The sequence below is a fragment of the Oncorhynchus keta genome, chromosome 25 (assembly GCF_023373465.1).
Source record: "Oncorhynchus keta strain PuntledgeMale-10-30-2019 chromosome 25, Oket_V2, whole genome shotgun sequence".
NCBI classification, from domain to species: domain Eukaryota; kingdom Metazoa; phylum Chordata; class Actinopteri; order Salmoniformes; family Salmonidae; genus Oncorhynchus; species Oncorhynchus keta.
Window position 1 is genome coordinate 9,884,440 of NC_068445.1, and position 26,289 is coordinate 9,910,728.

Genomic DNA, 26,289 nt, shown 5'->3' on the forward strand with positions numbered 1-26,289 from the left:
TTTAGGTAGATTTGGGTTCTGTTTATAAACAATGCATTTGGAAAGTATTCAGACCCCTTCCCTTTTTCCGCTTTTTGTTACATTACAGCCTTATTCTAAAATGGATTAAATAAAAAGTTTTCCTCATCAATTGACACACAATACCCCATAATGACAAAGTGAAAACTAAAACAGAAATACCTTAGTCTCGAAATTGAGCTCAGGTGCATCCTGTTTCCATTGATCATCATTGAGATGCTTCTACAACTTGACTGGAGTCCATACTTGGAGTCCTTCTGTGGTAAATTTCATTGATTGGACATCATTCTTAAATGGAAGAAGTTTGGAACCCCCAAGACTCTTCCAAGAGCAGGCCGCACGGCTAAAATGAGCAATCGGGGGAGAAGGGCCTTGGTCAGGAAGGTGACCAAGAACACGATGGTCACTCTGAAAGAGCTCCAGAGTTCCTCTGTGGAGATGGGAGAACCTTCCAGAAGGACAACCATCTGTACAGCACTCCACCAATCAGGCTTTAATGCCAAGTGTCACGTCTGGAGGAAACCTGGCACTATCCCTACGGTGAATCATTGAGGTGGCAGCATCATGCTGTGGGTGTCACGCCCTGACCTTAGAGAGCCTTTTTATTTCTCTATTTGGTTAGGTCGGGGTTTGATTTGGGTGGGCATTCTAGTTTTCCTATTTCTTTGTTTGGCCTGGTATGGTTCCCAATCAGAGGCAGCTGTCTATCGTTGTCTCTGATTGGGGATCATACTTAGGCAGCCTTTTTTCCACTTTTAGTTTGTGGGATCTTGATTTTGTATAGGTGCTGTGTAGCCTGCAGAACTTTACGTTCATTTTTGTATTTTGTTTTTTTCGGTGTTCATTTTAAATAAAGTAAGATGTTCGCCCACCACACTGCACCTTGGTCCAATCCATCTCTAAATGAACGTGACAGTGAGGATGTTTTTCAGCAGCATGGACTGGGAGACTAGTCAGGATCGAGTGAAAGATGAACAGAGCAAAGTACAGAGAGATCCTTGATGAAAACCTGCTCCAGGGCACTCAGGACTTCAGACTGGGGTGAAGGTTAATCTTCCTACAGGACAACGACCCTACGCACACAGCCAAGACAACGCAGGAGTGGTTTTGGAACAAGTCTCAAAATGTTCTTGATTGGCCCAACCAGAGCCTGGACTTGAACCCTATCTAACATCTCTGGAGAGACGTGAAAATAGCTGTGCAAAGACGCTCCCCATCCAACCTGACAGAGCTTGAGAGAAACTGTTTTTGCTTTGTCATTATGGGGTATTGTGTAGATTGATGAGGGGATAAAACCTATTTAATCCATTTTAGAATAAGGTTGTAACGTAACAAAATTCCCGGAATTTGACATACCTAGACAAGATACACTGTGAGCCATTTCTTGTCAAGTAATTACATCTCAATATGCCATCATTGTTCAGATTATGGGATAGAGCAATTATTTGCATGTCATTTCCAGATTAATTATTTTATTTTATTTCACCTTTATTTAACCAGGTAGGCTAGTTGAGAACAAGTTCTCATTTACCACTGCGACCTGGCAAAGATAAAGCAAAAGCAGTGCGACACAGACAACAACACAGAGTTGCACATGGAATAAACAAACATACAGTCAATAACACAATAGAGTTTTTTTTTAAGAAAGTCTATATACAGTGTGTCTAAATTTAACCTTAAATATTACTGTATGAGAAAAGAGATCATCTAATGGAAATAACTTGACAGGAATGTGAAAGGATAGAGAAAGCATCCTAATGACACCATTTAGCAGTCAAATATCAAGGCTACCACCACACCATTGTGCTGTACCATGCAATATCATCAGAAGTACAGAATACCAGTGCTTTTAACATGTTCCATTGTGTGGATAATGCTTTCAGACCATTTCAATAGATTGCCGTGGTGCACTTTTAGCTGAGTCTGCAAGATGAGGGATGAGGCTTGTAGCTGAAGAGGCTTCTTGGAAAAGAATACAAAAATGCAGCATCTCCTCTTTGCAGTCAAGGGGAACTGGATAAGATAAACTGAAATAGATGGAGCTTTGCTCTTATACACTAAGTGGGGGGACATAAATCCACAGAGATGGTACATGTTATGTAAAATTAGATAACAGGCTAATCGTATTCAGCCTCGTCCCTGCAGGTAACAGCAATAGGGTTAAAAAAACTTATCTGAAGTCATAAAGAAATGGAATTGCTGTCGGCAATGAGCTTAATCACTCGGTAGAACATTTGGATGCATAAAAGCATCCGCTGAAGGAGCCCTCTAGCCAACTTTGGTGATTTATTAGTTTATTCCCCTAGCACTTCTCTGGATGATCTTTCCACCCCAGCAAAGATATGCATAAAAACAAGACTCTTGTCTCTGTCTCAACAAAAACAAGACTCGTGTCATAATAAAAAACAAGACTCGTCTTAACTTGGCCAGCATAATTAAGATCATTTACAATACTTTTTGAAATCACAAGAACTATGTTCTTCGTAGTTTTGTCATACGTCCTAGATTTGTTACCAACCCAAGGCTGAGATATCCAAGCACCACATGTTATGTCTTTACTATGCTATGTGTGTGCACAGTACGCATGCATGTGTGTGTGTGGGGGCGGGTGGGTGTGCTCTCTTTGCATGTGTCACTGCTCTCTGTTCTCTCCGAAAGGGGGAAATGTTTCCTTTGTTTGAGAATGTTCTGAATCTGATCAGTCACATAAATCTACTCAAAGTCATCTCTGCATGGTGACCTTATAATGGAGGTGGTTGCCAAGCAATTACACGGTTTGCCTTCCTTCTGCCTGAACAGAAAGAAACATGTGTTCTGTTAAAATGGACAAGCAGAGTGAAAAGGTACTTTGTCCTGGTTTACCCCCACCCATCAGCAAAAGCTGACTGGAGATGTATTTGTCACCCTCCCCCTGCAGAGTATTTGTGTTCACTTTACAGGCTCATTTATTTGCTTTTAAAAGATTCCATCTCACAGTGAGATGTTGCTGGATACTTACTGGCAAACAAATGGGGCTCATCAACTCGAGTGCAGACATTACAGGGCTATTTGGCCATGTTGTTGTCGTAAATTGACCAAAAACCTTTTTGCAACATAAAAGGTTTGAGTGAGTGTTCTTATGAGTCAAAGGCTTTGGCCATGGTGTCTGTGGATGAAAATCCTGTGTGTGGTTGATGTTTTCTCTACTCTCTAAGATAAAGAGGAATATTATAGCACATTTTTGTTGTCCAAAATGATAAGGTGATAATCATAGGATGTACAGTATATCATTGTAGTGTGTAGTAGGTAAATTTCAATAAAACATGCAGGCAGCTGACTAAGTTTAGCAGTCTCAAACAGAACAGTGCAAATGGTAGTGAGGCAAAGGGAAGATCAACACCCACACCCTAAAATTGGGCAGAGGACCAAAAAGTTGACTTAGGGCTGACTGTCAGCTGCCCCAACACTGGGAAGACAGTCTAGACAAATGACTTTATCATTTGCCCCCACAGGAAATTCCATTCAAGCATTCGGTTATGGAACAGACAGTCTCTTCCACAAAGCTGAGTCTGTCCCACCAACCCCTTCCATGAAGCCTGGATTAGAGGCCTCAGTCAGCACCTCAGAGCCATACAACCCCAATGACGTCCAGCCTGAAGATGAAGCCCACGGGAAGGTATGCAGGCATATCACCAGCTAGCACCGGGTGCCAAGTTCAAATAACCAGGGTCGTGTTCATTAGGGCACAGAACGGAAAATGTTTTAAAGCACTTTGTAACTGTAAACAAATTAATGTTTTTTTATTGGACAAGACCAGAACGTCCCTCTCTGTTTCAGTACATGTTCGTCCTTTAGGTGCCAAATGAACATGACCCATTAATCACTGATAGCTATATTTATTTAAAATTGGTTAACATTTTTTAAACATTTTGAATGTTGCAGATGATGCATAGCTGACAAGAATCACTATTCTACATGAAACAGAATTATGTCAGTTCTACACCATTTCTGTGTGAATGTTCTGTAATAAGGTTTGGGTAGGTTACTTTCTAAATGTACTCCGTTACAGTTACTAGTTACCTGTCCAAAATTGTAATCAGTAACATAACTTTTGGATTACTCAAACTCAGTAACGTAATATGATTATGTTCAGTTACTTTTGGATTAGTTTCCCCTTAAGAGGCCTTTGAAGAAGACAGAAATGATTGAACGACATCTATTGCATGATAAATCAATGTTAAAGTTTACATGGCTGGCCATATATGGATTTACTTTATGGGTTGGTTATGTAGGCTTCTTCTAACCAATCACTTTCTACTACATATAATAATACGATTAAATTATATCTTTACATTAATATATATAATTTATAAAAAATAAAAAAATGGATGTAGCAACTACAGATTGCCCCATCAAAAGTGTGCGAGTTTGAGCATTGGGCCTAAGGATAATTTTTTTGTCAGCATGAATTTGATTTTTATTTTATTCCGCATGCTGGGATCCGCACTATGCAGCTGTTGCAAGAGCGCATTTTTCACTGGCTGTCCACTGGTTTCAAAAACAATGATTGATAGGCAGCTTAAACTTCTTCAATTCAACCATTATTGGGTTCAAATACACATTTAGATTTGTGTACAGCCGTCCACAACAACCACAATCCATAAGGCGTAAATAGCTCATTGAGAAAGCAGCAGTGTGATTCACATCAATGCGCTATATAGATACCAAGTGATAAGTGATATCCGTATAGTCAGTGAGAAAACAGAGAAGTCTCAAAGATTTTTTTCACAAACATCCTTTCTGAATTTAAAAGTTATCCTCTAAGTAATCATCTAGTTTTCAAAAGTACCTGTAATCTTATTACAATATTTTTGCTGGTAATGTAACGGATTACAGTTACTGTTTTTTTTGTAATCCCTTACATGTGTCGAATTACATGTAATCCGTTACTCCCCAACCCTGTCTGCAATGCTAATAACCCCAGGTTTATTTTCTGGGATAGGTAGAAAAAAACTGTTGCTGTGCAGTGGGAAAACATGTTTGTTTATCTGTTTTGTTTTCACACCGTAAAAATAATTTATGTTGAGTATATAAATCCAAATATGCATCTTTTCAACACAAAAAGTATGAAGACGCTTTTGACCTAAGGTACACCTACTCATTCAAGCATTCTCCTTTATTTTTTACTATTTTTTACTATTTCCTACATTGTACATTGTACATCAAAACTATGAAATAACAAATATGGAATCCATGTAGAATCCATGTAGTATCCAAAAGAGTGTTCAACAAATCAAAATATATTTTTGATTTTAGATTATTCAAAGTAGCCACCTTTTGACTTGGCGTTCTCTCAACCAGCTTCATGAGGTAGTCACCTGGAATGCATTTCAATTAATAGGTCTGTATTGTTAAAAGTTCATTTGTGGAATTTCTTTCCTTCTTAATGCATTTGAACCAATCAGTTGTGTTGTGACAAGGTAGGGGTGGTATACAGAAGATAGCCCTATTTGGTAAAATACCAAGGCCATATAATGGCAAGAACAGCTCAAATAAGCAAAGAGAAACGACAGTCCGTCATTACTTTAAGACATGAAGGTCAGTCAATCAGGAAAATGTCAAGAATTACATTTCTTCAAGTGCAGTCGCAAAAACCATCAAGCACTAAGAATGGAACTGGCTCTCATGAGGACCGCCACAGGAAAGGAAGACACAGAGTTACCTCTGCTGCAGAGGATGTGCATTAGAGTTACCAGCCTCAGAAATTGCAGCCCAAATAAATTCTTCAGAGTGCAAGTAACAGACCCATCTCAACATCAGCTGTTCGGAGGAGACTGCATAAATCAGGCCTTCATGGTCGAATTGCGGCAAAGAAACCATGACTAAAGGACACCAATAAGAAGAAGAGACTTGCTTGAGCCAAGAAACACTACTAATGGACATTAGGCTGATGGACATTTTGAGATGTTTGGTTCCAACCGGCGCGTCTTTGTCAAATCTAATCCAATTTTATTTGTCACATGCGCCGAACACAACAGGTGTAGACCTCACAGTGAAATAGTTACTAACAAGCCCTTAACCAACAATGTAGTTTTAAGAAAATGCCCCCCCAAAATAAGAGATAAAAATAACAAATAATGGAATTTCTTTGTGAGACACGGAGTAGGTGAACGGATGATCTCCTCATGTGTGGTTCCCACCATGAAGCATGGAGGAGGTGTGATGGTGTTGGGATGCTTTGCTTGTGACACTGTCGGTGTGAGCTAGCTAGCTAACAGTACGCTTTAACTTGCAATGTAAACAACTTTCTGACCAAATTTGAAACATACAGTGCCTTCAGAAAGTATTCAGACCTTCAGACCCTTGACTTTTTCCACATTTTGTTACATTACAGCCTTATTCTAAAATGTATTCAATTGTGTTTTTTTCCTCATCAATCTACACACAATACCCCATAATGACAAAGCAAAACAAATTCATGAATAGAAACTGAAATAACACATTTCCATAAGTATTCAGACCATTTGTTCATTTCTTTGTTGAAGCACCTTTTGCAGCGATTACAGCCTTGACTCTTCTTGAGTATGGCACGACAAGCTTCGCACACCTGCCATTCTTCTCTGCAGATCCTCTCAAGCTCTGTCAGGTTGGATGGAGAGCGTAGCTGCACAGCTATTTCCAGGTCTCTCCAGAGATGTTCGATCGGGTTCAAGTCAGGGCTCAGGTTTTAATCAAGGATCTCTCTGTACTTTGCTCCGTTCGTCTTTCCATCGATTCTAACTAGTCTCCCAGTCCCTGCTGCTGAATCCCCACAGCATGATGCTGCCACCACCATGCTTCGCCGTAGGGATGGTACAAGGTTTCCTCCAGACGTGACACATTCAGGCCAAGGAGTTCAATCTTGGTTTGATCAGACCAGAGAATCTTGTTTCTTTAGGTGCCTTTTGGCAAACTCCAAGCCGGCTATAATGTGCCTTTTACTGAGGAGTGGCTTCAGTCTGGCCACAATACCATAAAGGTCTGATTGGTTGAGTGGTGCAGAGATGGTTGTCCTTCTGGAAGGTTCTCCCATCTCCACAGAGTCACTCTGGAGCTCTATCAGAGTGATCATCGTGATTCTTCTTCACCTCCCTGACCAATGCCCTTCTCCCTCGATTGTTCAGTTTGGCCAGGTGGCCAGCTCTAGGAAAAGTCTTGGTGGTTCCAAACTTCTGCCATTTAAGAATGATAGAGACAAATGTGTTCTTGGTGACCTTCAATGCTGCAGAAATGTTTTGGTGCCTTTCTCCAGATCTGTGCCTTGACACAATCATGTCTCGGAGCTCTACGGACAATTTCTTCAACCTCATGGCTTGGTTTTTGCTCTGACATGCACTGTCAACTGTGGGACCTTATATAGACAGGTGTGTGCCTTTCCAAATCATGTCCCATCAATTGAATTTACCACAGGTGGACTCAAATCAAGTTGAAGAAAAATATCAAGGATGATCAATGGAAACAGGATGCATCTGAGCTCAATTTCGAGTCTCATAACAAAGGGTCTGAACAATTCTGTTATTATCAGAACTCAAGATGCAGACAGTTCGAATCACAGAAGTTTATTTACAAAACAGGGGGCAGGCAAATGACAGGTCAAGGAAGGGTGTGACACAAGACAGGTGAAACAGATCAGGGTGTGACATATGTAAATAAAGTATTGATGTTTTTTATTTTTAATACATTTGCTAAAAATTCAAAAGAAAAACTTGGGTTATGGGTTATTGCGTGTAGATTGATGAGGACCATATTTTTATTTAATCAATTTTAGAATAAGGCTGTAATGTAACAACGTTTGGAAAAAGGTAAGGGGTCTGAATACTTTCCGAAAGCGCCGTACCCATCGATTCTTAAAGAACTTAACTTCTCAATGCCTTAGTTCAACTGTCTTGTTATACTCAAATGTTTGTCAACACAGTAAATGTAAGCAAACATTTGTTTCGCCTCAAAACATGGTTAAAACTACATTTTCAGTATCATGGATGGTCAAGTCCTTGAATCTGGAGTTCTGTTTTAAGAATTTGAGAGTGGTCACATTTCTCTTGGGCCATCCTTCAGCTTTTTACTAAAACAGGTCTGAGGTCTGTGCGAACACTTTGTTGTTGTGTCAATTAAGGATTGCAGCTTTAAACAAGAGAAGTCATTGTTTTCATTTCATGACTATTATAGGGATATTTATAATTCCATGTTTCATGCGTGGCTGAAAACAATACTGTTCTGGCATCATTATTATGTGTGAAAAGACTCCTATAATGATGTTGAATGCTGAGCAATTTCAGGCTTTCACATCCATTAAATAGTCATCTCTCACACTGCTCCAATAGTGTGCTTTACACGACCCTCATTGTGATGAAGACAGCAAATTAATACCTTAAAAATTGTGTGAGTGTGAGAATGAATGAATAAGCCACACTGATAACAATAACAGTGGGAGGTAGAGGAGGGGAGCTGTTGAATTGCTTTCTCGAAAGGTTCTGTGTGTATGTCAGTATTGATGCACCGCTCTGTGCCACTCTCGCTGCAGAGTGCAATGCTTAATTTATAGTAAAAATGGTAATTAGGAAACAATAAGACATGTGATTACTCAAGCAGGAAGTTTATAATTAGAGAGGGAGCCGGTGGGGACATTTTGGGCGGCCCCTCATTCTACAGCATATATGCTTGGCAATTAAAATGTGTCAAACTTCCATCGTAGATTAATTGGTAGAATGCTTATATGACTCCTCTTGGCAAAAGACAAGCTTTCAAGGCTCGTAAATCTCATGACTGCTCAGGACCACATGCATGCTGTTGTCCAGTTAGTGGAAATGTTATGCTAAATGAAGTGGCATAGTCCGCTGTGTGTTTGATGGCTGGACAGGCTCCCCCTGACACTCGATAAGTAATCTGAAGTGTTGTTTGATAAATGAGCCCCGTGGAGCATTAGGCCAGGATTGGCTGTGCTGCTCAAACTTAATTCCCTCTCAAGTCAATTTCCCTGTATTCAGTATTACCATTAACAGGACAATTGAGCTATGTGATTTAGTTTACATGTAAATATGTACTATGCAGGAATCCCTCCACCATTTCCTGGTTGCTAAAATTCTAATAGTTCCCCTAATTTCAGTTTATGTAACAAAACAAGCGAGGTGAGAATCATTGCACCATCTAAACCCCTGTGAAATATATTTTCCATAAGCAAATATTATTGTATTTTCAGCTGTTTGAAGCTGGTAAAAAAACTCAACTTAAGAACATAGAACAGATATATCGCTTATTAGACTATCTTTCAATGAGAATGACAGCTCTATAACTAATATTTCTATGTGAATTTGGTCAGGTCACCCAAAACGTTACATATTGCAGCTTTAATATATGTCAGCTATGTCCTCATGTCCAGGTATTATGCCTTATTCATTCAGTAACTGTGCTCAAGTTGTGTTCTGAAGAGACTGAAAGAGAAGAGATATCTTTATTTTGTCTCATTGCTGTTTGCAACTTCTGTATTTTCAACCCTATGGAAAGTTTCAGGAAGTGAAACTGTGGAAGACTGTTGAATGGATAAAGATATGAAAAATGCAATTTTCCTTACCAATCAGGATTTCAATTAATTTTAGTGGAAAGGCTTTCAGAATGCTGCCAACATTTAATAATGGAGAGCTTTTGTATTTTGAATTGTACATGTTATTATATTATATAAATTGTTATATTATTATAATGATTCTACTAACGTTAGGCCTATCTACTTCTCTATTTTTGCCACAACAGTTTTGTTAGTGTTTCGGTGCGTTCCGATTCACATAAGAATCTATTGTGCCACAACTATTGGGTCAAATGTGCGGGACAATACTTGTAGAAGCTACATTGGCGCAGTCTTTGCATAGATACAGTATGTGCAAACACTTTAACCAGTGGAGGCTGGTGGGAAGAGCTAAAGGAAGATGGGCTCATTGTAATGAAATGGAATTAAAGGAACAGAGCCATATGTTTCATGTTTGAATTCCATTCCAGCTATTACAATGAGCCCATCCTCCTATAGCTCCTCCCACCAGCCTCCACGGATTTAATGTGACCCAAAAATACCAACTCTGTCATTGCCCAAGTCATGGCTCACTGCCTTTCTGTGCTGTGTCTGTAGAACAGAGACCCTAATCTTACAACCATTTCTGCTGTTTGGATATAGAGATTAAAAAGTGTTTTACCATTTTTTTCAATCACTTCGGCAAATTTTTCAGATGTATGTGGTATATTTTCAAAACTCTAGGTACAAAACTCTAAACGGATCAAACTTGTAATGCCCCCCTATCTTATGTTCAGAACCTTTGATTGTGCAATCATTTGAGGTTTCACACATCTTTTATGCCTGAGTGATTCAAAATCGACATTTTCTGTGAAATACCATGAGAACATTTTGTTTAGTCACCAAAACATCAGGTAATGATAGGCTCACCATTTAGTCATGTTAATTAACATTTTAACTGACTTTTAATCCAATACAAAAAAAATGTAAGTGCTGTTTAGAAAGAATAGTACCTGGTCAATATAATTTTCCATGCACTATTTGACAAAATCTTTGAATAAGTTGTACACAATGGCAGGTTGTGAGTATGCTGAGAAATATGTCTTGTCTTACAGTTTCATTGTCCTTATACAGTATATATGTTGGATAAATCATCAGAAATAGGGGTATTGCAAAGCAGTTGGCTACTGTAAAAACATAGCACGGTGTTATATGCCATTTCTGTCCCATGCAGCAAGTTACAAGATCACCTTTTCTATGAGACATGTCAACAGAAACAGTATCGTTCTCTCCTCGAAAAAAGAGTGCCCTTTGAATGTAGTATGCTACAGTACCGTAAATGTCAGTACATTACACTGTTTTCACATAGCATAATGCACTACTCATTAAAGTTTACTGAACATCACATTTCCATCATTTCTATCTCATGTGTGATCAAAGGTGTGATCATTGAAGAGATCTTTCAAAATGTAATCAAAATAAATGAAAGAAACAATGTTTAGCCGGCACTAATTTGCATCAAGCCTGTCTTGAGCATTTAGCCATAGGTTCTTATCAGCATCGCAGTAAATATCCCCATTGTTCATGCACCTGGGTGAAAACGTTTTTGCATGGCGAATCCAAGCCTGATTGAAATCTGGATTGAAATCATTGCATGCCTCATAGCATGCCTCATCTGGGTAGGCTGTCATTGTAAATAATAATTTGTTCTTAACTGACTTGCCTTGTTAAATAAAGTTTCAATAAAAATGAATTTAAAAAATATCTATGGCCTGAAGGAGGGAGGTATGCTCAAGTTAATGACAATCAAACATCTTTCACCTGTATTGTAATTGTGTATTGTATTGTACTTATGTACTGTCGTGATCCTGTACATGGCTCAGTTCATAAGAGCATGGCACGAGCAACATCAGAGTTGTGGGTTCAATTTGAATCAAATCAAGTCAAATTGTATTGGTTATGTACACATATTTAGCAGATGTTATTGCGGGTGTAGCAAAATGCTTGTGTTCCTAGTTCCAACAGTGCAGTAGTATCTAACAATTCACAATTTTTTTTTTTTATTCCCCAAGATGGCTTAGCAGTCCTCTTTTCTTCACATATCTTTTTATATATATTTTTTTTTTCTAAAAATCTCAATTTCAAAACACTCTCCTGCAACCCAACACACCAATTAAAAATTGAAATCTGAAATGCCTAGGTTTACCTCCACTGTATTCACATCCTACCATACCGTTGTCTGTACATTATACCTTGAAGCTATTTTATTGCCCCCAGAAACCTCCTTTTACTCTCTGTTCCAGACGTCCTAGATGACCAATTCTCATAGCTTTTAGCCGTACCCTTATCCTACTCCTCATCTGTTCCTCTGGTGATGTAGAGGTGAATCCAGGCCCTGCAGTGCCTAGCTCCACTCCTATTCCCCAGGCGCTCTCTTTTGATTACTTCTATAACCGTAATAGCCTTGGTTTCATGCATGTTAACATTAGAAGCCTCCCTAAGTTTGTTTTATTCACTGCTTTAGCACACTCTGCCAACCCGGATGTCCTAGCCGTCTCTGAATCCTGGCATAGGAAGACCACCAAAAACTCTGAAATCTCCATCCCTAACTATAACATTTTCAGACAAGATAGAACGGCCAAAGGGGGCGGTGTTGCAATCTTCTGCAGAGATAGCCTGCAGAGCTCTGACCTACTATCCAGGTCTGTAACCAAACAATTTGAACTTCTACTTTTAAAAATCCAAATCTCTAAAAGCAAGTCTCTCACTGTTGCCGCCTGACATAGACCACCCTGCCCCCAGCTGTGCTCTGGACACCAAATGTGAACTGACTGCCCCCATCTATCTTCAGAGCTCGTGCTGCTAGGTGACCTAAACTGGAACATGCTTAACACCCCAGCCATCCTACAATCTAAGCTTGATGCCCTCAATCTCACACAAATTATCAATGAACCTACCAGGTACCACCCCAAATCTGTAAACACGGGCACCCTCATAGATATCATCCTAACCAACTTGCCCTCTAAATACACCTCTGCTGTTTTCAACCAAGATCTCAGCGATCACTGCCTCATTGCCTGCATCCGTAATGGGTCAGCGGTCAAGCGACCTCCACTCATCACTGTCAAACACTCCTTGAAACACTTCAGCGAGCAGGCCTTTCTAATCGACCTGGCCCGGGTATCTTGCAATCTTGACCTCATCCCGTCAGTAGAGGATGCCTGTTTTTTTTTTAAATGCATTCCTCACCATCTTAAATAAGCATGCCCCATGCAAGAAATTTTAAACCAGGAACAGATATAGCCCTTGGTTCACTCCAGGCCTGACTGCCCTTAACCAACACAAAAACATCCTATGGCGTTCTGCATTAGAATCGGACAGCCCCCACGATATGCAACTTTTCAGGGAAGTTAGAAACCAATATACACAGGCAGTTAGAAAAGCCAAGGCTAGCTTTTTCAAGCAGAAATGTGCTTCCTGCAACACAAACTCAAAAACGTTCTGGGACACTGTAAAGTCCATGGAGAATAAGAAAACCTCCTCCCAGCTGCCCACTGCACTGAGGATAGGAAACTCTGTCACCACCGATAAATCCACTATAATTGAGAATTTCAATAAGCATTTTTCTACGGCTGGCCATGCTTTCCACCTGGCTACCCCTACCCCGGTCAACAGCACTGTACCCCCCACAGCAACTCGCCCAAGCCTTCCCTATTTCTCCTTCTCCCAAATCCAGTCAGCTGATGTTCTGAAAGAGCTGCAATATCTGGACCCCTACAAATCAGCCAAGGCTAGACAATCTGGACCCTTTCTTTCTAAAATGATCTGCCGAAATTGTTGCAACCCCTATTACTAGCCTGTTCAACCGCTCTTTCGTGTCACCTGCGATTCCCAAAGATTGGAAAGCAGGTGCGGTTATCCCCCTCTTCAAAGGGGGGGGACACTATTGACCCAAACTGCTACAGACCTATATCTATCCTAGCCTGCCTTTCTAAGGTCTTCGAAAGCCAAGTCAACAAACAGATTACCGACCATTTCAAATCCCACCCCACCTTCTCCGCTATGCAATCTGGTTTCAGAGCTGGTCATGGGTCCACCTCAGCCACGCTCAAGGTCCTAAACGATATCTTAACAGCCATCGATAAGAAACAATACTGTGCAGCCGTGTTCATTGACCTGGCCAAGGCTTTCGACTCTGTCAATCCTCATCGGCAGACTCGACAGCATTGGTTTCTCAAATGATTGCCTCGTCTGCTTCACCAACTACTTCTCTGATAGAGTTCAGTGTGTCAAATCGGAGGGCCTGTTGTCCGGGCCTCTGACAGTCTCTATGGGGGTGCCACAGGGTTAAATTCTTGGGCCGACTCTCTTATCTGTATACATCAATGATGTCGCTCCTGCTGATGGTGATCCTCTGATCCACCTCTACGCAGACGACACCATTCTGTACACTTCTGGCCCTTCTTTGGACACTGTGTTAACAACCCTCCATATGAGCTTCAATGCCATACAACTCTCCTTCCGTGGCCTCCAACTGCTCTTAAATACAAGTAAAACTAAATGTCTGCTCTTCAACCGATGGCTGCCTGCCCCTGCCCGCCCGTCCAGCATCACTACTCTGGACGGTTCTGACTTAGAATATGTGGACAACTACAAACACCTAGGTGTCTGATTAGACTGTAAGCTCTCCTTCCAGACATCAAACATCTCCAATCCAAAGTTAAATCTAGAATTGGCATTCTATTTCGCAACAAAGCATCCTTCACTCATGCTGCCAAACATACCCTTATAAAACTGACCATCCTACCGATCCTCGACTTCGGCGATGCCATTTACAAATTAGCCTCCAATACCCTACTCAACAAATTGGATGCAGTCTATCACAGTGCCATCCGTTTTGGCACCAAAGCCCCATATTACTACCCACCACTGCGACCTGTATTCTCTCGTTGGCTGCCCCTCGCTTCAAACTCGTAGCCAAACCCACTGGCTCCAGGTCATCTACAAGTCCCTGCTAGGTAAAGTCCCCCCTTATCTCAGCTCGCTGGTCATCATAGCAGCACCCACCTGTAGCACGCGCTCCAGCAGGTATATCTCTCTGGTCACCCCCAAAACCAATTCTTGCTTTGGCCGACTCTCCTTCCAGTTCTTTGCTGCCAATGACTGGAACGAACTACAAAAATGTCTGAAACTGGAAACACTTATCTCCCTCGCTAGATTTAAGCAACAGCTGTCAGAGCAGCTCACAGATTACTGCACATGTACATAGCCCATCTATAATTTATCCCAAACAACTACCTCTTCCCCTACTGTATTTATTTATTCATTTATTTTGCTCCTTTGCACCCCATTATTTATATCTCTACTTTGCACATTCTTCCACTGCAAATCTCCCATTCCAGTGTTTTACTTGCTATATTGTATTTACTTCGCCACCATGGCCTTTAAAAAATATATATATTTTTTTTTACCTCCCTTATCTCAACTCATTTGCTCACATCGTATATAGACGTATTTTTCTACTGTATTATTGACTGTATGTTTGTTTTACTCCATGTGTAACTCTGTGTTGTTGTATGTGTCGAACTGCTTTGCTTTCTCTTGGCCAGGTCGCAATTATTTCGCCTACCTGGTTAAATAAAGGTTAAATAAAAAATAAAATAAAAACAACAATACATACCATGTATTCCATGATGTATATAGGGCAGCAGCCTCTAAGGTGCAGGGTTGAGTAACCGGGTGGTAGCCGGCTAGTGATGGCTATTTAACAGCCTGATGGCCTTGAGATATAAGCTATTTCTCAGTCTCTCTGTCCCAGCTTTGATGCACCTGTATTGACCTCGCCTTCTGGATGATAGCGGGGTGAACAGGCCGTGGCTCGAGTGGTTGATGTCCTTGATTATCTTTTTGGCCTTCCTGTGACATTTAGTGCTGTAGGTGTCCTGTGGGGCAGGCAGTGTGACCCTGGTGATGTGTTGGGCATTTTTATCTATTTTTTTATTTCACCTTTATTTAACCAGGTAAGCTAGTAATTACAATATGTAAGGTAAGGAAGTAATTACAATATGGCAATTAAACACTGGAATGGTAGATGTGCAAAATATGGATGTGCAAATAGAGATACTGTGGTGCAAAAGGAGCAAAATAAATAAATACAGTATGGGAATGAGGTAGATAGATGGGCTGTATACAGATGGGCTATGAACAGGTGCAGTGATCTGTGAGCTGCTCTGACAGCTGGTTATTAAAGCTAGTGAGGGAGATGGGAATCTCCAGCTTCGGTGACTTTTGCAGTTCATTCCAGTCAGTGGCAGCAGAGAACTGGAAGGAAAGGCGACCAAAGGAGGAATTGGCTTTGGGGGTGACCAGTGAGATATACCTGCTGGAGCATGTGCTACAAGTGGGTGCTGCTATGGTGACCAGCGAGCTGAGATAGGGTGGGGCTTTACCTAGCAGAGACTTGTACCGCACCACCCACTGTAGAGCCCTGTGGTTGCGGGCAGTGCAGTTGCAAAACCAGGCGGTGATACAGCCCGACAGAATGCTCTCATTTGTGCATCTGTAAAAGTTTACAGGGGCCAAGCCACTTTTCTTGAGGTGTTGCGCCTTCTTCACCACACTGTCTGTGTGGGTGGGCCATTCCAGATTGTCAGTGATGTGTACGCCAAGGAACTTGAAGCTTTCCACCTTCTCCACTGCGGTCCCATCGATGTGGATAGGGGCGTGCTACCTCTGCTGTTTCCTGAATCCTCGATCAGCTCCTTCATTTTTTCCCCCGCCACCACTCCCCCAAGGCCCTCACTTCCTCCCTGTAGGCTGTCTTGTCATTTTTGGTAATCAGGCCTACTACTCTTGATGATTGAGTTGGAGGCATGCATGGCCATGCAGCCATGGGTGAACAGGGAGTACAGGAGGGGGCTGAGCACGCACCCTTGTGGGGCCCCAGTGTTGAGGATCAGCTAAGTGGAGGTGTTGTTTCCTACCTTCACCACCTGGGGGTGGCCCGACAGGAATTCCAGGACCCAATTGCACAGGGTGGGGTTCAGATCCAGGGCCCCGAGCTTAATGATGAGCTTGGAGGGTACTATGGTGTTGAAGGCTGAGCTATAATCAATTAATAGCATTATGATGTAGCTATTCCTCTTGTCCAGATGGGATAGGGTAGTGTGCTGTGCGATGACGATTGTATCGTCTGTGGACCTATTGGGGCGGTAAGCAAATTGAGGTGGGTAAGGTAGAGGTTATATGATCCTGAACTAGCCGCTCAAACCACTTTGTGATGACAGAAGTGAGTGCTACGGGTTGATAGTAATTTAGTTCAGTTACCTTTGCTTTCTTGGATACAGGAACAATGGTGGACATCTTGAAACAAGTGTGGACAGCAGGCTAGGATAGGGAGAGATTGAATATGTCCATAATCTCCAGCCAGCTGGTCTGCGCTGTCTGGCCCGGCAGCCTTGCGAGGGTTAACATGCTTAAATGTCTTAGTCACGTCGGCCACGGAGAATGAGCGCTCACAGTCCTTGGGTGTTATCCTCAAAGCGGGCAAAGAAGCTGTTTAGCTTGTCTGGTAGCAATACGTCAGAGTCTGCGACGTGGCCGGTAATTCCCTTTGTAATCCCTGATTTTCTGTAGACTCTGCCACATAGGTCTCATATCTGAGCCATTGAATTGCAACTCCACTTTGTCTCTGTAATGACGTTTTGCCTGTTTGATTGCCTTACGGAGGGAATAACTACACTGTTTGTATTTGACAATATTCCCAGTCACCTTGCCATGGATAAATGGGGTGATTTGTGCTTTCAGTTTTGCTGAAATGCTGCCATCTATCCACGGTTTCTGGTTTGGGTAAGTTTTAGTACTCACCGTGAAAACAGCATCCCGTATACACTTCCTGATGAACTCAGTCACTGCGTCCGTGTATACTTAAATGTTATTCTCAGAGGCTACCCGGAACATATCCCAGTCAGTGTGATCAAAACAATCTTGAAGCATTTATTCCGAATGGTCAGACCAGCATTGAATAGACCTTAGCAAGGGTACTTCTTGTTTGAGTTTCTGCCTATAGGAAGGGAGGAAAACAATGGAGTCGTGATCTGATTTTCTGAAGGGAGGTCGGGGGAGGGCCTTGTAGGCTTCTCAAAAAGGTGAGTAGTCCAGAGTAGTTCCTTGAGGGCCGTCGTGGTATGGGCTTGAGGGGAATATACACGGCTTTGACTACAACCGAAGATAATTCTCTTGGGAGGTAATATGGTTGGCATTTAATTGTGAGGTATTCTAGGTCGGGTGAACTAAAGGACTTGAGTTTCTGTATGTTATCACAATCACACCATGAGTGTTTAACCATGAAACATACACCACCACCTTTCTTCTTCCCGAGAGTTCTTTATTCCTGTCTGCGCGATGAACTGAGAACCCGGCTGGCTGTATGTACGGGGACAGTATATCCCGAGAGAGCCATGATTCCATGAAACAGAGTATGTTACAGTCCCTGATGTCTCTCTGGAAGGAGATCCTCGCTCTGAGCTTGTCTACTTTATTGTCAAGAGACTGCGAGTAATAGACTCGGAAGCGATGGATGGTGTGCACGCCTCCTGAGTCGGACTAGATGTCCACTCCGAATCCCTCTTCTCTGCCGGCGGTGTCTTGGAGCAGCCTCTGAGATAAGTTCAATTGCCCTGGGGGTACGAACAAAGGATCCAATTCGGGAATGTCGTATTCCTGGTTGTAATACTGGTGAGTTACAGCCGCTCTGATATCCAAAAGTTCTTTCCGGCTGTATGAAACAACACAAAAAATGTTCTAGGCTAATAATGTAGGAAATAACACACAAAAATACTGCAAAGTTGCTTAGGAGCTAGAAGTAGAGCTGCCATGTCTGTCGGTGCCATCTTAACTTAATTCCCACTGGGATCACGTACCAAAATGTGTGGACTGTTGTCACTTTGGATAAAAGTGTCTGTTACGTAAATGGCATATATTACGGTATTACAGTACTGTACTGGCCAGTGCAGTTTTAGTAAAGCAGTGTGATGTTTTACATACAGTACATCTCTGATCTTGTCGATATCAGATTGTTTTATGTAAAATCATAATACATAATACAACAAATAATAATAGTTTTGTTGTCACCTGTTGTCACCTTCTCACCAAGCTGCTTGGCGATGGTCTTGTAGCCCATTCCAGCCTTGTGTAGGTCTACAATCTAGTCCCTGACATCCTTGGAGAGCTGCTCTTTGGTCTTGGCCATGGTGGAGAGTTTGGAATCTGATTGATTGATTGCTTCTGTGGACAGGTGTCTTTTATACATGTAACAAACTGAGATTAGGCGCACTCCCTGTAAGAGTGTGCTCCTAATCTCAGCTCGTTTCCTTTATAAAAGACACCTGGGAGCCAGAAATCTTTCTGATTGAGAGGGGGTCAAATACTTATTTCCCCCATTAAAATGCAAATCAAATTATAACATTTTTGACATGCGTTTTTCTGGATTATTTTGTTGTTATTCTGTCTCTCACTGTTCAAATAAACCTACCATTAAAATTGTAGACTGATAATTTCTTTGTCAGTGGGCAAACGTACAAAATCAGCAGTGGATCAAATACTTTTTTCCTTCACTGTACATTGAAAAAATAAATGCCTACCGGTATCTACAAGTGACTAAGAAAATTACAAACTCACTATGATGTCTTTATAGCAGTCCCAGTATGGGAGTTCAACATATTGTTTTCAGTATTTATGTTCCTGGATATTGTTTGGGATAAGACAATATTCTTCATTGTGTTTTTTGAAGGTAGCTTGACATGTACATTAGATAGATGGTGAGAACTTTTCACAATTGATCAGAGCTTCGTCAAACAGTAAAGTTCAGCTGCTTACCACATGTATGTCTCTGCGTGCAGTTTGAAGGAAGTTGCTAACTAACGCTAGTTAGCATTGGCTCGTGGAACTAGCTGTAAATTCCTTCGTACTGGACACAGACATAAAAATGGTATCCACAAGTTCATCTGACTCTGGGTAAGTAGATAAAGGGCCTCATTGCCAAAATCCCGAAGAACAAGCTTTTAATCAGGGAAATAATTCCTTCATTTCATAGTCTTTTTGGAGAGTCATGCATTATTTCATGGCACCATTGTATAAGAGAGAGGCATTGCACATAACACATCGCCCTATCCCACCTCTTCAGAAGTCAATGTTTGCTTGAGGGCCCCTGACTTTACAGTACACTGTGTTGATTCTCAGCTCAATTAAATGTAATTGATTGTGGACCAACCCTGTGTTACTCAATAACCAGCCCTGGGAAAAGCATCCGAACATTACTGTTCAACGAAGCTCTGATCACTTCTAAAAAGTACTCACCATCTATCTACATGTTAAGCTACCTTCACAAAACTAAACTAATGATATCCTGTAATCCCAAACAATATTTTGTGTGTGGGCGCGTTTCTGAATGTGTGTGTGTGCTTGTCTCTCTGTGTGTTTCTTTGTTGTTGTCATTTAGCAGACGCTCTTATCCAAAGCGACTTACATGAGCAATTAGAGTTAAGTGCAGTGCTCAAGGGCACATCGACAGATTTGTCACCTTTCGGTTATTGGCCCAACACTCTTAACCACTAGGCTACCTGTTCATATGTGTGTGTGTGCGTGTGTGTGTACCGGTATACATATTGGCTGCAGACAGAGATCTGGACCAATGTCAACAGGCTGCTGTCACACATCACTGCACCTGCTAATTAATTGGCTTTTAGTTGCGGATGTGTTTGCTGCATTGTCAAGCAACCGATTGCTTTTTTTGGCAACTGTCATTTAACCATTTCTCTGTACAATCACACATTGGAAACCAAGCTCTTCCATAATCAATGCAGCCTTTCCTTTCACCTAAAACCCAAACAAAAACATATCCCAGTGCTTATATAACTACCATTTACTATTTTTTTCAATGTGTATTTTTCTACAACAAAAATATTGGCCATATGTTGTGCTGGAGACACTGCTATTAGAAGATCATATCTGACTCTATGTTTTCTCTCTGTACAGGGAAATGGACCAAAGTGCAATCTCTCAAAAGGAGTGGAGGAGGGAATGCTTCATGTTTCTGTTGATATGCTGTATTGCTTTGCGGGGGAAATGATGCCTCCACAAATTGAGAAAGCTGCAGTTACTTGGAGGCAAATTGTTTGCTAGGTGTTACAGGAATCAGAGCAAATTGAAAATGTTCAAAATGCTTACAATGTTATGGAAAAGCACATAATAAGGCCATACTAGAGTGGGCATAACAGAGCAACTCTGGGATGTACCATATCTAGAACAATAGAGATGTAGATGTAGTGTCTGAATTTGATCACCATGTTGTAGCAGGAAATGTACATTTGTATTATATTATATGTGTAAAAAGGCTTCTAAAGTTCATAATTTCCATGTTTCAAAAGCTACAAATGTTTTATATAATCTACACACTAATTCCCATTTCCTGTTGCTGCAAGATTATTTTCCTGCTGTGGGATCTGTATGTCCCTTCTACTCTTTCTCCTAATGTACTGTACAACATAGTTGCCTTTCAAATTGACTGCTTTTGTCTATGGTAAAATGTTCTATCTGTTCTATATCTATATGTGTACAAGTACACTGTTTTGACTGATATTGTACAGAATTAAAATGGATCCAAATGTCTAGGAACCTGATTAGTGCTGTAAAACTTCAATTAATAGCCTGGGTGTTTATTTGCTTAAATCACTAAACACCAGGCACTTATTAAAGACAGGATTCTATTTGAGCCAGGGGTCTATTTCCTTGATGCACACTGCTTTTACTCTGTTCTGCTCTATGACCCCCACAAGTGTCACGGGACTTGTCTGACGGTAACCCATACAAACGAATGGAAATATTGAGGTAGTTTTGTGCCAAAAAAATATTTGTCCAAGAAAAAGTAAATATTTCCTGCACTTTATATCCCCCACCGGGCAGCTATTTGAGAATCAACGTTTAATTGTAGTTTTATGATAACCCTATATGTGCTCTGCATGTTCTATAATTTGTGCTTTCCTTGGAACTAATGCTTAAAATGTTTAAGAGGACACTACCGAAAGGGTATTGGGAGAAATGTCTTAGCTAGCTCTGCACTGTGCCAAAACGTTTCAAAGTAGAGAGTACACCCAAAAGACTGCACTAGCAGTCGCTTTCAACATACTTCATATGTGCCTCAAATGTATTCATGTTTTTATTCCAGTGGAGTGGCTGTGGATCCGTGTTTAACCATTTCTTTGTAAAACGCAACACTCAGACTCACTGAGTCATTCCTAACCTTTTCCATTGTTGTCCTCCTCTCAGCCTATACTGGAGCCCAGCAGTGGTTACGATGGCCTGACTAGACCCAAGAGCCCTCCTGGTGATGGGGCACCCTGTGTCTGTGCCAGTGTCTGGGTTCTGCTGCTCAGCCTGTCCTCCGCCTTGGCCAACTATGCCCTATAAAACTCCCTGTGGGCTGTCGCCGACCATCAAGCTGATCCCAAACGCAGAGGTGTTGTCAAGTGGCTTGTTTGAGGATGTTTTATTTTTCAAGCCCAGGCATCATGCAATTTCAAAAAGGAGAGGCGGAGAGCACACAATCGGAGATAATCTAAATATTATTTATTTGATGTAACATTTTGGCTTTTGAGGACCACTATGATCAAAAAAATGGCTTTACCTGGACCCCTCATGTGGTGAAGCCTCAGTGGCCATTGGCTGTGACTGTCTTTCCATCAGTAACACTGACAAAGAACCCAAAGTATCATGTCAAAGACTTCTGCACTCCTGCCATGACAAAGAGGAGAGAAAGATAGCGAGAGAGAGAGAGAGAACGTGTGTGAGAGAGAAATGGAGAAAGAGAGAGGAGAGAGAACTGCTGAACGTCACACGTTTTCGTCTAGAAACAGTGCTCGACTTGATTTTCTGGACAGACCTCAAGCTTTGTGTTTCCATTTCTTGCAGACAGAAGACTTATCACTTTTGTGTCTTCTCAAAAGTGTAAATCTTAACTCAGTGTATCCGTGTTGGTATAGTGACAGTGAACAGTATGTTCAGTACAGCTCTTTTATTTCAGTGCAATATTTTTTCAGCAGACAAAAAAAAAAGACTGAAATATAATGTTAACTGGTTCTCATTTGAGATGTTGTTGTCATTGATAGTGGGTGAGAATAAATATCCACCCACACATGTGCATACTTTGTCAGTGTATATAACAAACTGTTTTCTTTCAATGAGCCAATATAAACCAACTGTTTTCTTTCAATTTACCAATATAACATACCTTAAATGGTCAAGGTGATCTGATGGCACTGTATTGTTGAGTGTGAAGAACCAATTTAGAAGGCAAAGTTGGCAATGTCTATGACGAAAAAGTCAAATAAGAATGTATATAGGGATGAAATTTAATTAGCTACATTTGCTTGGAAAGTAATTACCTGTGTGTATTATAGTCGTTCTTTGTACAGTGCAAATACACGTGGCCTTACCTATTGCTCGTACCACATTATCCTGCTCATGGGACATCGCAACTCGTAGTAACGCTTTACAAAATGAATCATTCACATGGGTTCATGTCAAAACACCACCACCGCCATCAGATCAACATTTGACTACATAAATGCCTGGGATTGAACCCTTCTGTTTCCATTGGACTGTTCCAACAGAGGTGTCTAGAGCAAAGAAATACTCACAGTTTATAGCTGCTGCACATTCTGTTGTGTTGAGTTTCCCCCCCGATTAATATTATTTTTGATTGGTCAGGTTGTAGCTGAGTCTTGCAGATGACATCATGACGTACTGCCGATGAATGATTACAATACTGGCTCTGGCCTCCTATAAGCCAATCAAATGCATGAGGTAAATTAAGAGTTTTGACATGTAGTAATGTAAATAAATAAACTGATAAATATTCCCCCTCACAAAGAATGGGTCCGGGTATATGAGGAGAATGGGGTTTCCACATTTCTTACACAGTTAAGTTCATTCATGTTGATTGTTTCATACAAAAGTGAGCCATTTTGAAAAATATTACTGCAAACATGACTCAATGGAAGTCAAGACAGCACTGAAAACAAAGATTGCACACAAATAAATCCTGACAATAAATAAATGACATGTCGCAGCTTATATAAGGTGAGGGGCAGAGAGTACTCAAAGATGGGATGTCATAAGTGTATAAGTGATTGAAAAAGTGAGAAGAGTGTGTGTGTGTGTGTGTGTGTGTGTGTGTGTGTGTGTGTGTGTGTGTGTGTGTGTGTGTGTGTGTGTGTGTGTGTGTGTGTGTGTGTGTGTGTGTGTGTGTGTGTGTGTGTGTGTGTGTGTGTGTGTGTGTGTGTGTGTGTGTGTGTGCCTGTGTTCTGGAGGTGCAGTTTTAAAGATGCTGCTGGAGTCCAGTTTGTTTCCTTTCCATATAAATATTGGGGGTGGGGGTTAGTTTTGTGGTGGGGTCTAGGGGCACCGTAATATGAAAGCGTTGGGTTACTGTGCGCTCCCTTGATTAACGAGCCAGTGGGATGATGTTTCTTATCAACGCTCTGCACATGTTGGAGAGAGGGCTAAGGTTTACAAGACTGGGATCCTCCAATCAGAGACTGCGCCCACTTCCTTCCCATCATTCCACTTTTTCAGTCACACCTGCCTGTGTGGCTCTTTTCTCTTTGGCTTGGTTGGTGTAATATGTTATACACCATGAGGGGGTCATTTTGTGAAACACTGAACATCATACTTCAGGGTTCAGTTAGCAAATTAAAGTGTAGCCTAGCATAGAGCAGGGGTTTTCAGTTCATGATACACTTGATAAGCTAGAGTAACTGGAGCGTTTATGTTTACACATTTGTTCACGAGCTGGAATCTCAGTCTGTGCTACAGTGTAGAATAACAGCTTTTATAATAGGCACATTCGATTGCTGCGCTCACAATTTGGATACATATGAGGAGTCCACAGTCTCCTTGCAAGAATAGGAGAGCCTAGCTGTAGTAGAAATGCAAGGCAAGTTATTGGAAAGGAGGAAATGAAGTGCGTTTTCCCAAAGGCACTGTTGACACTGTATATTGCACACATTGAGATCCTCGGCTGCATGCACATTCATGAAAAGTTTTCATTTCATTTTCATAATTTTCCCCTTGATCTTTCTTTAATTTCATTTTTAACTGCCTGCCTCATAAGTCAAGAACTGTCTGGCTTTTTCTTTTCAAAGGGTTGGATGTAAAATGAGCATGGTTGGGTAAGAAAAAAAGGTAATAGAAAATCAAAAACCCTCTGAGCCTTTTCTTAAGCAAGCAACTGTGTTGTCAAGGGAGTGGACAGAGCTATTGAACCACGCCACTCGAGATGTAATTCCCTGCTCCGTTGAAGAACGTCTGGACATTTCTATTGGAAAGGGGAGAACCTCTAAAACAATCACATAGTTTCTGCTATGCCAATGTGAGTTTGACTGTGTCATCCCCACTCTCAGTCTTTCACATGTGGGATGATTATTGATTGAGCCATCATTTCCAAAGCTGAACATCTGTAATGAAATTCTACTCTTTTTATTGGGTTTGGTGATGGGATCTTGGTCTCTAACAGCTGTTGTGGCTTTATTACACAGTCTCTGTCACTAGTGGGAGGCTTCCACTATAGTGCTGACTGCTAGGGATCCTCATGACATCTCATCTGTAAACACAGTGCTTCCTAATATTTAGGGGTTCACGGTGAAGCCTATAAATATCTTGACATGGTCAAATAACTCAAAAATAGATTGCAAACTTATTTTTTTTCTAATTTGGCACAAAGAAACTAAAGCATATGAGTAACTTGCTCAAAAATATTGAAACCGCTTGGCCTATCGGTGGCTCTGTTATAAGCAGTCTCACTTAAACTCTCATATCCGCTACCCCGTTTGACCTAGAGACTTGAAACGTTAAATGTACAGTACCAGTCAAAAGTTTGGACACACCTACTAATTCAAGGGCTTTTCTTTATTTTTACTATTTTCTACAATGTAGAATAATAGTGAAGACATGGAATCATGTAGTAATCAAAAAAATGATAAACAAATGTAAATATATTTTTGATTTTAGATTCCTCAAAGTAGCCACCCTTTGCCTTGATGACAGCTTTGCACACTCTTGGTATTCTCTCAACCAGCTTCACCTGGAATGCTTTTCGAAACAGTCTTGATGGAGTTTCCACATATGCTGAGCACTTGTTGGCTGCTTTTCCTTCACTCTGCGGTCCAACTCATCCCAAACCATCTCAATTGGGTTGAGGTCAGGTGATTGTGGAGGCCAGGTCATTTTATGCAGCACTCCATCACTCTCCTTCTTGGTCAAATAGCTCTTACAATGCCTGGAGTTGTGTTGAGTCATTGTCCTGTTGAAAACAAATGATAGTCCCACTAAGCGCAAACCAGATGGGATGGCATATCGCTGCACAATGCTTTGGTAGCCATGCTGGTTAAAAGTGTGCCTTGAATTCTAAATAAATCACTGACAGTGTCACCAACAAAGCACTCCCAAACCATCACATTTCCTCCTCCATGCTTCATGGTGGGAACCACACATGCAGAGACCATCCGTTCACCTACTCTGCATCTCACAAAGACACACCAGTTGGAAACAGAAATCTCAAATTTAGACTCAGACAAAAGGACAGATTTCCACCAGTCTAATGTCCATTGCTCATATTTCTTGGCCCAAGCAAGTCTCTTCTTCTTATTGGTGTCCTTTAGTATTTGTGTCTTTGCAGCAATTTGACTATGAAGGCCTAATTC

At 41.2% G+C, this 26,289-nt stretch overlaps 1 protein-coding gene across 2 annotated transcripts in view; it reads left to right on the forward strand.

Annotated features, from left to right (window-relative positions):
* LOC118358119 (GDNF family receptor alpha-2-like) overlaps positions 1-23,759 on the forward strand; it is a 72,360-nt gene extending 48,601 nt beyond the window's left edge. Inside the window, exons 7-8 of one of the 2 annotated variants that reach the window (XM_035735595.2) lie at positions 3,510-3,673; positions 21,857-23,759. In XM_035735595.2, the coding sequence (XP_035591488.1) occupies positions 3,510-3,673; positions 21,857-21,997 (305 nt within the window). In that variant the 3' untranslated portion in view covers positions 21,998-23,759. The other variant, XM_035735594.2, reaches the window with a different exon arrangement.
* The last annotated feature ends 2,530 nt before the right edge of the window (positions 23,760-26,289 follow it).